Genomic DNA, 14,453 nt, shown 5'->3' on the forward strand with positions numbered 1-14,453 from the left:
AACTCATCTTCGCTATCAACGCATTAAATATTTATTGCTAGGCTTAGAAATGTGATATAATCCATTGGAAATATATTCTCTTTCAACCACGCGCACCATTGTTATTTGGTCCACTGGTAAATCACCTCTGCACCCTCAAGGACCCTCACATCCTTCCTGAGCATGGTGACCAGAACTGGACACAATACTCCAGTTGGGGCCTAACCAGTGTTTTATAAAGATTCAGTATAACGTCCCTGCTTTTGTACTTAATGCCTCTATTTATGAAGCCCAATAGCCCATATGCTTTACTAACCACTCTCTCAATATGTCCTGCCACCTTCAAAGATCTACGTACATGCACCACCAGGTCCCTCTGTTCCTGCACATTTTTTAAGGACTATCTCCCTATCCCTGTCAAAATGCATCACCTCACACGTCAGTATTAAATTCCATCTGCCACCTGTTTTCCCACTCTGCGAGCCGATCTATGTCCTTTGCAGGTGGTTCACAAAATCCTCACTGTTAACCCCACCTCCAAGTTTGGTGTCATCGGCAAATTTTGAGATTCTACTCTGCATTACAAGATCCAAGTCATTTATATAAAGCAAAAAAAAGCAGTGGTCCCAACGCTGATCCTTGAGGAACACAACTGTCTACCATTCTCCAGTCTGAAAAACAACCATTTACCACGACTCCCGGTTTTCTGCCCTTAAGACAATTTTTTTTATCCAATTAGACACTGACCCTCCTATTCCAAGAACCTCAATTTTGTTAACCAGACTTTTATGTGGTACCTTATCAAATGCTTTCTTAAAATCTAGCTAGACAACATCCACCGCATTCCCTTCATCAACCATATATTACTTCATCTAATTGAATTTTTTGATTAGTTAAGCATGATCTGCCTTTTAAAAATTCATGCTGGCTACCCTTAATTAAAACTCTAAGTGTCCCTTGATATTTTTCCTGATTATTGTTTCTAAAACTTTACCCACCACTCATGTTAATCTAAGTAGCCACCAGTTGCTAAGATTGTCCTTACACCCTTTCTTGAATAATCCTCTGACACCTCCCCTGTATCCAGGGAAGATTGGAAGATTATGGCAAACCCTTCTGCTATCTCCACCCCCGCTCCCTTTAGCAACCTGGGATGCAGGCCATCCAGACCAGGTGAATTATCTACCCAAAGCATAGCCAGCCTTTTTAGTACCTCCCCCCTCTGAACTTTTATCCTATCCATTGCCTCGACTCTCTCTGCTTCTATTGATATTTTGTCAGACTCCATTTCCTTAGTAAACATAGATACAAAGTACTCATTAAGTATATTAGCCTTGCCCAGTGCCTCTAAGCTCTTTATCCCCAACAGGCCCCATTTCACCTCTTACTCTCATGCTGGGAGAAGATCTTTGGGTTTGTTTTTATGTTGACTGTCATTCTACTCTCATATTTTTTCTTTGCCAGTCTTATTTTCCTCTTCACCTCCCCGCTCAACTTACTGCATATGGCCTGGTTCTCACTTAAGTTCACCTGACATGCATCATACACCCTCTTTTTTTTGTTTCATCATAATCTCCATCTCCCTCGTTATCCAAGGAGCCCTGTTCTTGGTTCCCCTATTTTTCACCCTTGTTAGAATGTACCTAGCTTGTACCTGAAGCATCTCTTCCTTAAAGACAACCCACTGTTCCAATACAGCTCTTCCTGTCAGTCTTTGGTTCCATTCTACCCTGGCTAGATCCCTTGTCATCACGCTTTTCCAATCTAGACATTCTATCTTATGTTGTTCCTTGCTTTCCTGCATTACTAATCTAAACCTTATGATACGATGATCACTCTTAGCCACATGCTCCCCAACAAATACTTGGTCTACTTGGCCCACCTCATTTCCCAGAACCAGATCCAGCAATGCCTCTTTTCTAGTTGGGCTGAGAACATACTGATCAAGGAAGTTCTCCTGAACACATTCCAGAAATTCATTCCCCTCTTTACCCTTTACGCTAAAATTACTGCAATTGATATTTGGGTAATTAAAATCCCCCAGTATCACCACTCTAGTTCTTGCACATCTCTGTGATTTCCCTGCAGATTTGCTCCTTTATCTCTCTCTCACTATTTGGAGGCCTACAGAATACTGCTAGTAAGGTGATCAGACACTTTTTGCTCCTTAACTCTAACCAAATGGATTCTGTCCTTGCCCCTTCAAGGACATCCTCCCTTTCCAGCACTGCAATGTCTTCCCTAATCAGGACTGCCATCCCACCTCCCTTTTTTCCTTCTCTACCTATTCTGAACACTTTATATCCTTGTATATTAAGCACCCAGTCCTTGCCATTTTTAAGCAATGTTTCCATTATTGCCATCACATCATATTCCCATAGTGCTATATGTGCTCGTAGTTCACCAACCTTATTCACCACACTGTGTGGATTTACACACGTGCATTGTAATCCTCAGCTGCCTTAACAAAAATATTAAATAAGTCGGTAAATAGTATTGTTACAAGCCATACTGGTGGATGAAAAGTGAATTAATAGAATTGGAAATTTGCTGACCAATCTTATTCTGAAAGTATAAGTTGTCCAATAAAAGAGGCACTCTATTCTCATTGGATATTTTCTGCTTACCCACAGCAAACAATTAAAAAGCAACTGAAATTGGGAGCCTAATTTAAGTTAACAGCACATACCATAGGATCCTCAAACCTATATGTCCCAGAATTTCAATTACAGCCTTAGTCTTCAATAAAGTTTACAGCCATCAACAGGATCAGTTCCTGGTGGTCATCCAGATGGATTGCTGTGTGACTGAATGAGCCATCTTGCTGCAAGAAAAACTGACTACACTAATCCGCCCCCAGAGAAATGCACCTGCTATTTTCCAACATAGTTAGAGACATAAAAGTAGGTGCAAGACAAAGTATGGTACAAAGTACAGCATAATGAAACAATGAAGTAACATTGATAGTAACTAAATACCCATTAAATTCCTTACTTTTACATAAATCATCGGGAGTGTCTGCTTGGCTCGGCTGTAATGTCTGGCAACTCTGTACACAGTTTCCGGAACATAGTCTAGCACCAAGTTGAGGTACACTTCATCTTTCTAGAAGAGGAGAAAAAAGGGTGCAATTATTAATAAATATTACATGTTACCTGACAGACTCTCCAATCTATTTCCTGTGCTCATTTCAGGCACCAAGTGTCAGTATCTAGCACTCCCACATCAGGCTCCCAGGTCATGGTTTGATGCATTGTGAAGCACTCTGCTCCAACAACGCCCCAATCCAAATCTCAGACCACTGTTTCCATTTCTTAGACGAGAGATGCTGTATGAATACCAACTTACAGGAAGCAATTTAGATGTTATATTCAAATATTTTATTATCTGAGATTGGGAGAAGAAACACCAATAGTATTGTATAAAATGACACTAGGACTTGTGCAATGTTAGTAAATCAAGTAGGTTGATGGCACATGCTCAATGACTGAACTGGCAAGATAGTGCTCATTGAAAGCATAAAGATGTCAGCAGGTAATTAACTTACAACTAGCCTACTCCACAATTCTCCATACCATGGCTCATTAACTTCCCATCATGAAAAAAATGGGGACTGGTTTTTCCTGGTAGGTCCTGCCCTTTCAGGAGGTACATGAGGGTCAACATGGGACAAATACTAGGTGTGCAATTTTCAGTCACCAGACATTCCTGAGGCATTGACTTGGACCAGAAACAAATGGTTAAAAGCACAAACTGTTTGACATGGGAAGGCCCAAATGACAATATATTTTTCTCCCTAAAAATACAAGGACGAAGGTTTAGTACAACAAAAATTGTAGGGAACATGAGCCAGCATAAAAAGCAGTGAATGAAAATGGAAGAAATTCAGAAAAAAAGCACAATACCAGCGACAGCAAAATGGGTAAAGAATAAATAAGCCTGCCCGAAAATGGTTAATAAACAATGAAGTTAATGAGAGCCAAAAGTGGGACCCAGCTTTGGTTTCCATGGTTTGTGCCAAGTTAGCTAATGTCAGTAGATGCCCCGATCAGTAGACCCATTCATCCGCCTCCAGCATTCTCCCTCTACCTGGACCTCTCTCCCTGGCCTCTTACCCGCTCTTGATCTTTTCATTGAAAACTGTCGGTGAAACATTGGTCATCTCAATTTCTCTGCCCCCCCTTACTCACTCTAACCTGTCCCGCTCTGAACTTGAGGCACTCTGTTCTCTCAGGTCTAACCTCAAAATTGTCAAACCTGCAGACAAGGGTGGTGCCGTTGTTGTATGGCGTACCGACCTCTACCTTGCAGAGGCTCAGCGCCAACTCTCAACCTCCCTCTGGACCATGACCCCACCACCGAACATCAAGCTACAGTCCACAGGACTGTCACTGACCTCATCTCCTTTGGAGATCTTCCCTCTACAGCTTCCAACCTCATAGTCCCACAACCCCAGACAGCCCGCTTCTACCTCCTTCCCAAAATCCACAAACAGGACTGACCCGGCAGAGCCATTGTGTCAGCCTGCTCCTGCCCCACTGAACTTATTTCTTCTTTTCTTGACTATCTTTTCTCCGCTGGTCCAGTCTCTTCCCACCTACATCCGTGAGTCTGCTGACGCCCTACGTCATTTTGACAATTTCCAGTTTCCTGGCCCCAACCGCCTCCTCTTCACTATGGACGTCCAATCTCTCTACACCTCCATCCCCCACCAGGACAGTTTGAGGGCTCTCCGCTTCTTCCTTGAACAGAGGCCCAACCAGTCCCCATCCACCACCACCCTCCTCCGCCTGGCTGAACTTGTTCTCACATTGAACAACTTTCTCCTTCAACTCCACTCACTTCCTTCAAGTAAAAGGTGTTGCAATGGGTACCCGCATGGGTCCTAGTTACGCCTATCTTTTTGTGGGATATGTCGAACATTCCTTGTTCCAGTCCTACTTAGGCCCCCTCCCCAACTCTTTTTCCAGTACATTGATGACTGTATCGGTGCAGTTTCCTGCTCCCGCCCTGAACTGAAAACGTTATCAACTTTGCTTCTAATTTCCACCCTTGCCTCACCTTTACATGGTCCATCTCCGACACTTCCCTTCCCTTCCTCAACTTCTCTGTCTCCATCTCTGGGGATAGCCTGTCTACTAATATCCATTATAAACCCACCGACTCCCACAGCTACCTTGACTACACTTCTTCACACCCTGCCTCCTGTAAGGACTCCATTCTATTCTCCCAGTTTCTCCATCTCCGACACATCTGCTCTGATGATGCTACCTTCCATGACAGTGCTTCTGATATGTCTTCCTTTTTCCTTAACCAAGGTGTCCCCCCCACTGTGGTTGACAGGGCCCTCAACCGTGTCCGGCCCATTCCCCACACCTCTACCCTCACCCCTTCCCCTCCCTCCCAGAACTGTGGCAGAGTTCCCCTTGTCCTCACTTTCCGCCCCATCAGCCTCCACCATTTCCGCCACCTCCAGCGCGATGCCACAACCAAATGCATCTTCCCCTCCCTTCCAGTCAGCATTCCGAAGGGATTGTTCCCTCCGTGACACCCTGGTCCACTCCTCCACTACTCCCACCACCTCATCCCCTTCCCACGGCACCTTCCCCTGCAATCGCAGGTGGTGTTAATACCTTCCCATTTACCTCCTCTCTCCTCACTATCCCAGGCCCAAATACTCCTTTCAGGTGAAGCAGCAATTTACTTGTACTTCTTTCAATGTAGTATACTGTATTCGTTGCTCACAATGTGGTCTCCTCTACATTGGGGAGACCAAACGCAGACTGGGTGACTGACTGCTTTGCGGAACATCTCTGCTCAGTCTGCAAGGAGGACCCCAAGCTTCCGGCTGCTTGCCATTTCAACACTACCCACCCCCCCGCCAAAACCCCCTTGCCCTCATGCTCACATCTCTGTCCTGGGATTGCTGCAGTGTTCCAGTGAACATCAACACAAGCTCGAGGAACAGCATCTCATTTAACCGACTAGGCACACTACAGCCTGCCGGACTGAGCAGAGTTCAATAATTTCACAGCATGACGGGCCCTCCATTTTACTTTTATTTTTAGTTTTTTTTTTCCTTTTTAATATTTTTTTTGTCTTTATTTTATTTCATCTTGGTTTGTTCAGTTTGCTTACCCAATGCTTTTTTGCATGTTTGTGCTTGCAGCTGTTCAATTATCAGTCTGTTAACACCCTTTCTGTACTAATGCTTTGTCTTTCAACACACTAACATATCTTTGCTCCATGACCTTCTGGTCAGCTATTCTGTGACCTCGTCCTATCTACACTTTCTCCTTTGTTATCGCTTGCCCCACCCCACTTTACTTGCTTATAACCTTTTACATTTCTAATATTTGCCAGTTCTGAAGAAGGGTCACTGACCTGAAACGTTAACTCTGCTTCTCCCTCCACAGATGCTGCCAGACCTGTTGAGTATTTCCAGCATTTCTTGTTTTTATTTATATTAGCTAATGTCAGCTAGGGTATTTGTAAGTGTATTACAATTGGTCATAAAAGCCATTTGTTTAAGAAAGGGTGTTTAAAAAAACTCATCCACAGGGTTCTTGCCCTTGTTCCCTCTCCACAAATCTTTCTGGAAGTATACGAGTGTGTGGTGTGAGGTCAAGTTTGTGTTTAGTTTTGATGTCCTCCATAGTTGAGTGTCCTATGAATATACATGGTCAAAGCCTACATGTAAATGGTCCATTGGACAAGGTATTAAGGGGGTGGGGGGGGGGGGGAAAAAGAGAGGAAAAGGTGGTCCGGGTCACTGTGAACCTTCTTTATTGACGTGATCAATACAAATTATTTACAAAGAATGGTAAGTGACACTTTCAATAAAAGCAACATGATAAATAAAATCAGGGTCATGATTTTCCTGAGACAAATGAAACTGGAATGCAGTAGAGTCTATAAATTTAATTCCTTTTGAAGAATTTTTTTTTCAGCAAAATGCTGCAGGTCCCAAAGTAAAGCTACAATTTAAAACTACTTTGTAATGTAATTACCTTGCAGCACAATACCAGTTAGATTGAGTAGATCAGAGCTTTAAAGTAAGGCGAGAGGGAACCAGATTGTGTAAAACAAATACAGGTTAATGCAACATTTATTTTAAAAGCTAGTCACGTGCCAAACGTTTTGCAACAGAATTAGTGATTAAAAATCTTGTCAGTCAAGGTTATGCTTAGTTCTTATAAATTCAGATATGCTTGCCCAGAATGCTAAAATTGTAGTTCCAGAATTATCAGGGTGCATCTTTAGCAAAGTAAAACGTCCAAGGTACATCACAGGCGCCAAAGCAGTCGATATTAGTACAAATGACTAAAAGCTTGGTCAAAGAGGTGGGTTTTAAGCAGTGTCTTAAAGGAGGAAAGGCAGAGAGGTTTTGTGAGAATTCCACATCCTACAGCCTGGATGGCTAGAGGCATGGGAGCCGATGGTCAGGCGAAGGAAGTGGGGAAGTATGAAGTCAAAGCTGGAGGAACATAGATACTCAGAGTTGTAGGATGTTAATGAAATAGGAAGTGGCAAGGCCACGAGGGATTTCAAAACAAGGATGACAATTTTAAAATTGAGATGTACCCAAATGAACACCAGCCAGCACAGGTGATGGGTGAATGGGACTTGATGCAAGGTAGGATATGGGCAGCAGAGTTTTTGATGAGCTTAAGTTAATGGAGGTTGGAAGATGGGAGACAGGCCAGTGGTGCACTGGAATAGTCAACTCAAGGTTGAGGATAAGGGTTTCAGCAGTAGATGAGCTGAGACAATGAAAGATAGAGGTGGTGTTAAGGAGGTGGAAGTAGGCAGTCTTTGTGATGGAAGCTCGGCTCAGGGTCAAATAGAACTCAGAGGTTGCAAACAGCCTGGTTCAGCCTGAAAATTAAACAAGCTAAAGTTTAAGAATTCTGAATGATTCATTTATTCCCAAGCACTGAAACAGCATCAAGTTCCTGTTGGTGGTGCTGTTGAGAACCAGTAACGTGTTGAACTTTTAACAGAAAACCCAAGGTTCAAATTGAGGTTATTAATTTTAATGTAATATACAATGAAGGCTAGATGTAATTTTACAGCAATCAGAATGTGTAGGAGAAATATAAATGACAGCAAGGAGTTTGTAGTTTAAATTTTTGGGGTTTTCTGAAGAAATGCAAGTACTAGATTTCAGAAGAGCCCACAAACACTAACATCTCTATGCAAAAGTTGCTATGGGCTGGATTGGTAAATTGTTTGAATATGTGGACATTTCACAATGTTTCATTCCATGTATCAGCTAAAATATATACATTTTTACAGTTTATTATTGCAAGTTTATATTCTAATTCAACATAAATTGAAATAGGTGAAAACAGGGGAGGGAAAAATATACAGGTCTTGGTTCACAGAATCGTTACAGCACAAAAGGCGGCCATTCGGCCCATCGTGTCCGCACCAGCTCTCTGAAAGAGCATCTCCCTCAGTTCCATTCCCCTGCCTTCCACCCATAACCCTGCACATTCTTCCTTTTCATATAACTGTCTAATTCCCTTTTCAATGCTTCAATTGAACCTGCCTCCACCGCATTCTCAGGCAGAGCATTCTAGACCTCAACCACTCGCTGCGTGAAAAAGTTTTTCCTCATGTCACTTTTGTTTCTCTTACCAAATACTTTAAATCTGTGCCCTCTCGTTCTCGATCCTTTCACGAATGGGAACAGTTACCCTCTATCTGCTCTGTCCAGACCTCTCATGATTTTGAATACCTCTATCAAATCACCCCTCAGCCTTCTTTTCTCCAATCTATCTTCATAACTGAAATTCCTAATCCCTGGAACCATTCTCATGAACATTTTCTGTACTCTTTCCAATGCCCTCCCTTCTTTCCTCAAGTGCAGTGCCCAGAATTGGACGCAATACTCCAGCTGAGGCCGAACTAGTGTCTTATACAAGTTCAACATAACTTCCTTGCTCTTGTACGCTATGCCCCTATTAATAAAGCCCAGGATACTGTATGCTTTATTAACCGCTCTCTCAACCTGCCACCTTCAATGACTTATGCACATACACATGTAGGTCCCTCTGCTCCTGCACTCCCTTTAGAATTGTACCCTTTATTCTATATTGCCTCTCCATGATCTTCCAACCAAAATGAATCATTTCACATTTCTCTGCATTGAACTTCATCTGCTACCTGTCTGCCCATTCCACCAACTTGTCTATGTCCTTTTGAAGTTCTACACTATCCTCACAGTTCACAATGCTTCCAAGTTTCATATTACCAGCAAACTTTGAAATTGTGCCCTGTACACCAAGGTCTAGGTCATTAATATATATCAGGAAAAGCAAGGGTCCCAACACTGATCCCTGGGGAACTCCACTACAAACCTTCCTCCAGTCCGATAAACATCCATTAACCACTAAAATAAAAGCAAAATACTAAAATAAAAGTTCTGAAGAGTCACTGACCTGAAACGTTAACTCTGCTTCTCTCTCCACAGATGCTGCCAAACCTGCTGAGTATTTCCAGCATTTCTTGTTTTTAATCCATTAACTACTACTCTTTGTTTCCTGTCACTCAACCAGTTCCCTATCCAAATTACAAGTTTGCTCAAAAGTCTGTTGTGTGGCACCGTATCAAATGCCTTTTGAAAGTCCACGTACACCACATCAACAGCATTGCCCTCATCAACCCTCTCTGTTGCCTCCTCAAAAAACTCCAGCAGGATCGTTAAACATGATTTTCCCTTAAGAAATTATTTTTCTCAACGGCAGTGGCTAGCACCGCAGCCTCACAGCTCCAGCGACCCGGGTTCGATTCTGGGTACTGCTTGTGCGGAGTTTGCAAGTTCGCCCTGTGACCGTGTGGGTTTCCGCCGGGTGCTCCGGTTTCCTCCCACAGCCAAAGACTTGCAGGTTGATAGGTAAATTGGCCATTGTAAATTGCCCCTAGTGTAGGTAGGTGGTAGAGGAATTATGGGGATGCGGTAGGAATATGGGATTAATGTAGGATTAGTATAAATGGGTGGTTGATGGTCGGCACAGACTCGGTGGGCCGAAGGGCCTGTTTCAGTGCTGTATCTCTAAATAAATAAAAAAAAGAAATCCATGCTGGCTTTCCTTAATTAACTCGCATTTGTCCATGTGACTATTTATTTTGGCCCGAATTATTTTTTCTGGAAGTTTTCCCACCACCGAAGTTAAATTGACTGGCCTGTAGTTGCTGGGCTTATGTTTACACTCTTTTTTGAACAAGGGTGTAACGTTTGCAATTCTCCAGTCCTCTGGCACCACCCCCAAGTCTAAGGAAGACTGAAAAATTATTGGCTTCTCTAATAAACTGCTCATTAAGTGTAACTCCGATAACCCACTGCCGCTCGGCACAAAACGAATGACGAAAGTAAAATGGCTAGCCGAGATACTATAGGGACATTTTCTTCTGGTCAAATGTGCTGGGCTCAAAACTTCCTGACATCTGGGAAAGGGTGCATGCAGAATGGTGAAATGACAAATATAATTTTGTTTTGTTGCTGCTTAAAAGTAAACAAAGCTGCAAAACCTCATGGGACAGGGGAGGAGGATTTACTGAACTATAATGGGAAAAGAAAAAAAAAAATGACCAGATAGCTTGCTTATTTTTAAGGAATTATTTGCAAATACCCTTCTGTGTACTGTTACGAACGTGACTCTGTTTTGTTAAATATATTTTTGAGGATTCATTTTTCAAAGATTGAAGAAATGTTAAACTTTGTGGTTTTCAAAGGGGGTCATGTAAAGGCCACTTGACTTTGAAAAATAATTCCTGGAATTGTTTTTTGTTTTAAAAGGGGCACTCAAGTATTGCAAGGAAAACAAGCCTTTCCGGGAAACCATCTGACTTCCAGCTCAAAAAACAACAGAGAACTCTGGACACCTGGAGAAATAGTTTACGAAGAAGTGACAGGTCAAGATTGATGGAAGTCAAAAGGTTGATCTCCTGTTGCCGGTTTCGCTTTTGAATTGTTTTGAGTTGGGGTTGAACTGTATAAAAAGGGAGAGAATTCCCAAGGAAGGAGAGAAGACCACAACCCAACTCAGCTTTCCAGCACCTCTCTAAAAGACCCTAAGAAGTCCACTGTGTCAACTCATCTCTCCTGTCTTTGCAGAAAGGCTGACTAAATTAATTCTCAATGCCACCGGAAATGAACTGTTCTACAAGATCCCAGTGACCCGTCTACATTTACTCAGAGGCCAGACGTATGCCAGTTTTGGAACACAACATATCTCATCTGCTGTTTCTTGAAGAATGAACAAGTATTCAACCCAAGTGTTTTTGTCAGTAATAGAGCTCTAAAACGCAAATCCCTTTATTTTTCCGGTTAACCGGGGCGGGGGGGGGCGGGGGGGGGGGGGCGGGGCAGTTTGAGAGAGTGTGAGGGGGGCCAAGTTAAAAAGGGAAAATTAATATTTCAATATGTGTTTATGCTTTACTTCATGACTGGTTAAGATTTCTTTTATAATAAACTGATAATTTTGTTGCTTATTAAAGAAACCCGGTTGGTGTGTTTTATTCTGGGATAAAAATATAGTCAATGATTGAATGTATCGGTAAGCGGGAAAAAATTTAAATATATGTTGCGACCCATGGAAAAGTGGAACTAGAATAAACATTGCACTTCTCCCACCTCGGTCGTAACAGTACATCTTTGGAATATAAGCAACCACCATTTCCATTTCTTTTGAATGTTTCCATTATTTTACAGACAGAATTCCAAATAACCAGTACATATAAATATCTGATAAATAGCTGCAATGCAGAACAATTTTTAAACTATAGAAATCTTAAATAGGCTTGGTAGAGAGATAAAAGAATTCTGAGGAATGGACACCTCTTTCTAGACCCCATTTTCAGCTGTCCTTAGAGTGTATTAACACAATTCAATTTCCCATTACTGAAAACTTCCACTGTCAGAATTTCAAGTATAATCAAAAATTGCCTCAATTTTAAAATTCTCATCCTAGTGTTCAAATCCCTCCATGGCCTCACCCTCCCAATCTCTGTAACCTCCATGAACCATTCAAGCACGAGTTCTTTATGTTGATCCAATTCTGGCCTCTTGTGCATTCCCGATTTTCATCACTCCACCATTAGCAGCTGTACCTTCAGCTGCCTAGGTCCCTAAGCTCTGGAATTCCCTCTCTAAATTAAATCTTTCTGCTGCACTACCATTCGCACCACCTTTAAATTGCTCCTTAAAACCTAGTTCTTTGACCAAGCTTTTCGTCACCTGTCCTGTCTATGTAGCTCGTGCCAAATTTTGTCCAATAAATGCTCATGTGACACGCATAGACATTTTTACCACATTAAAAGGCCCTATATAAATAAAAGTTGTTTAGGCAGATCACTATTTTATTTATTTATTTAGAGATACAGCACTGAAACAGGCCCTTCGGCCCACCTAGTCTGTGCCGACCAGCAACCACCCATTTATACTAACCCTACAGTAATCCCATATTCCCGACCACCTACCTACACTAGGGGCAATTTACAATGGCCAATTTACCTATCACCTGCAAGTCTTTGGCTGTGGGAGGAAACCTGGCGAAAACCCTGGCACCTGGCGAAAACCCACGCTGTCATAGGGAGAATTTGCAAACTCCGCACAGGCAGTACCCAGAATTGAACCCGGGTCCCTGGAACTGTGAGGCTGCGGTGCTAACCACTATGCCGCCCAGTCAAAAATGTTCAGAAAAGAATTCCAAAACCAACTGATTTACATTAAGTCAGTGCTCACGGCTATAATATTTCAGTTAGCAATAAGTGAGACTTGAAGAAACTTTTAAGATGGAGGGAAAATCTGCTATGCCTATTGCCTTTCATCTCCACCCCACCCCCCCACATCAAACAGTTTACAAGTTGCTCAATTTCACCTTGTCTCTTCCCTTCTCCACCCCATCCATCTCAAGCTTTGAGAAATGTTGACTAATTTTAGATATGTATTATTCATGAAAATCCCAACTGTTTTTAAACAATGCAATTATTTCAGCCCCACAACTTAACTGTACCTCTTGCAGAACCACTGACAACACATCAGACTACACATAATATAGCCAAAACTATTCGATATGATCACAAATCTATTGAGGCTAAAACCATATCTACTATTGTACATGTTACAGTATTTGCTAGCTTTAAGGTGAAGAGTTGAAGATTTTGATTGCATGATGGGCAGGAAAAACAAACTAAATCAAAAAGTTTTTGATGGGATCCGATAAGTTGGAGTCCAAATCAGTTCTGCTCAACATTATAGTGAAGAGTTCTTTAAACAAATGCCTACTCCAAAATTGCAAACATATTCAGAAATTCCTGACATTTCCTTTCAATAAGGCTACATAAACTGCATGTCCAAGTTAAACAAAGTTTGAAATTACTCCTATTTATGTAAAGACTGTAATGAATTCAATTGGAGATTGGTCTTGGACAATGATCTGACGCATAGAGCCACAGAATATTACAGCACAGAAACAAGCCATTTGAGGCAGAGTCTGTGCCAATTCTCCCCACCCAGCACAGACTCTGCTTATGGCAGAACTCCACAATCTAACCCCTAATAGAAATCAGAACATCTGTACAAAGTAACCTTCAGATTTTTTAATTCACTTCTATACCCTGAACTAAACCAGCAACAACTCTCCATTCACATAAAAATGAGTCCAACAAACCCAAATGAAGTCTGAACATGCAAGCATACAATTTAGTAGCAAGCAACTTTTATTATTTCATGTAGTGCAAGGTCCCAAGGATTCAGAGAAACAAAAAACTATTCTAGGATCTCACCACAAGAATCCATTTTAAAGAACTGCATCCTTTTACTCCATTTCTATTATTTGGCTATATGTTTAAATCATGAGCTGACGACATCAGGAACACTAGGTTGAATAAGTTAGTGTTCAATAGCAAACACAACTTAATATTTCAGGTGTGCACTCATCAGTTCCGGAGATATTACAGATAACAGCATTTAAAAAAAGGACAGAACAAGGACATGGGAGTGAGAAACACAAACACAAATAAATAGAATAATCTGCCAAGTGTTTAAGTGGAGAACAGAGATGGCTAAGTAGCAGGAGTTATATGAGCATGAGGCAATAATGAGAGAAATCATGGAAACAAAAGAAATAAAACGTTATTGCTATCATAAAAATCTTAGGACAATAGCATTTTATTTTCGTTCTTTGCAATTTGGTTCATTTGTAATTTCATCCAGTTCTGATGAGGAAACTAATCCTAAAATGTTAACTTATGTGTTTTCTTTACAGATGCTGCCTGACCCAATTAAAAGATGTTGCTTACAGAACAGCCTCTATCCAATAATTATTTATTTTTCCATTAAAAATTATCCAGCAATTTGAAATGAACAATTTTTCAGCATGAAAACTAACCATTCATATGAAGTTACACTGATGTAAACAGGAACTGTACATTTATTGTCCTCCTATGAAACTGCTATTAGCAGT

At 41.6% G+C, this 14,453-nt stretch overlaps 1 protein-coding gene across 3 annotated transcripts in view; it reads right to left on the reverse strand.

The window, feature by feature from the left end:
* gsk3ba (glycogen synthase kinase 3 beta, genome duplicate a) overlaps positions 1–14,453 on the reverse strand; it is a 211,654-nt gene that overhangs the window by 67,584 nt on the left and 129,617 nt on the right. For all 3 annotated transcript variants that reach the window (XR_010975847.1, XM_068040837.1, XM_068040838.1), the window contains one exon: positions 2,974–3,084. Coding sequence is in view for 2 of the 3 variants with exons in the window: in XM_068040837.1 (XP_067896938.1) it covers positions 2,974–3,084 (111 nt within the window). In the remaining variant the exon portion in view is untranslated. The remainder of the gene's footprint in view (positions 1–2,973; positions 3,085–14,453) is intronic.

Source organism: Heterodontus francisci, chromosome 10, assembly GCF_036365525.1.
Source record: "Heterodontus francisci isolate sHetFra1 chromosome 10, sHetFra1.hap1, whole genome shotgun sequence".
In the NCBI taxonomy this organism is placed as follows: domain Eukaryota; kingdom Metazoa; phylum Chordata; class Chondrichthyes; order Heterodontiformes; family Heterodontidae; genus Heterodontus; species Heterodontus francisci.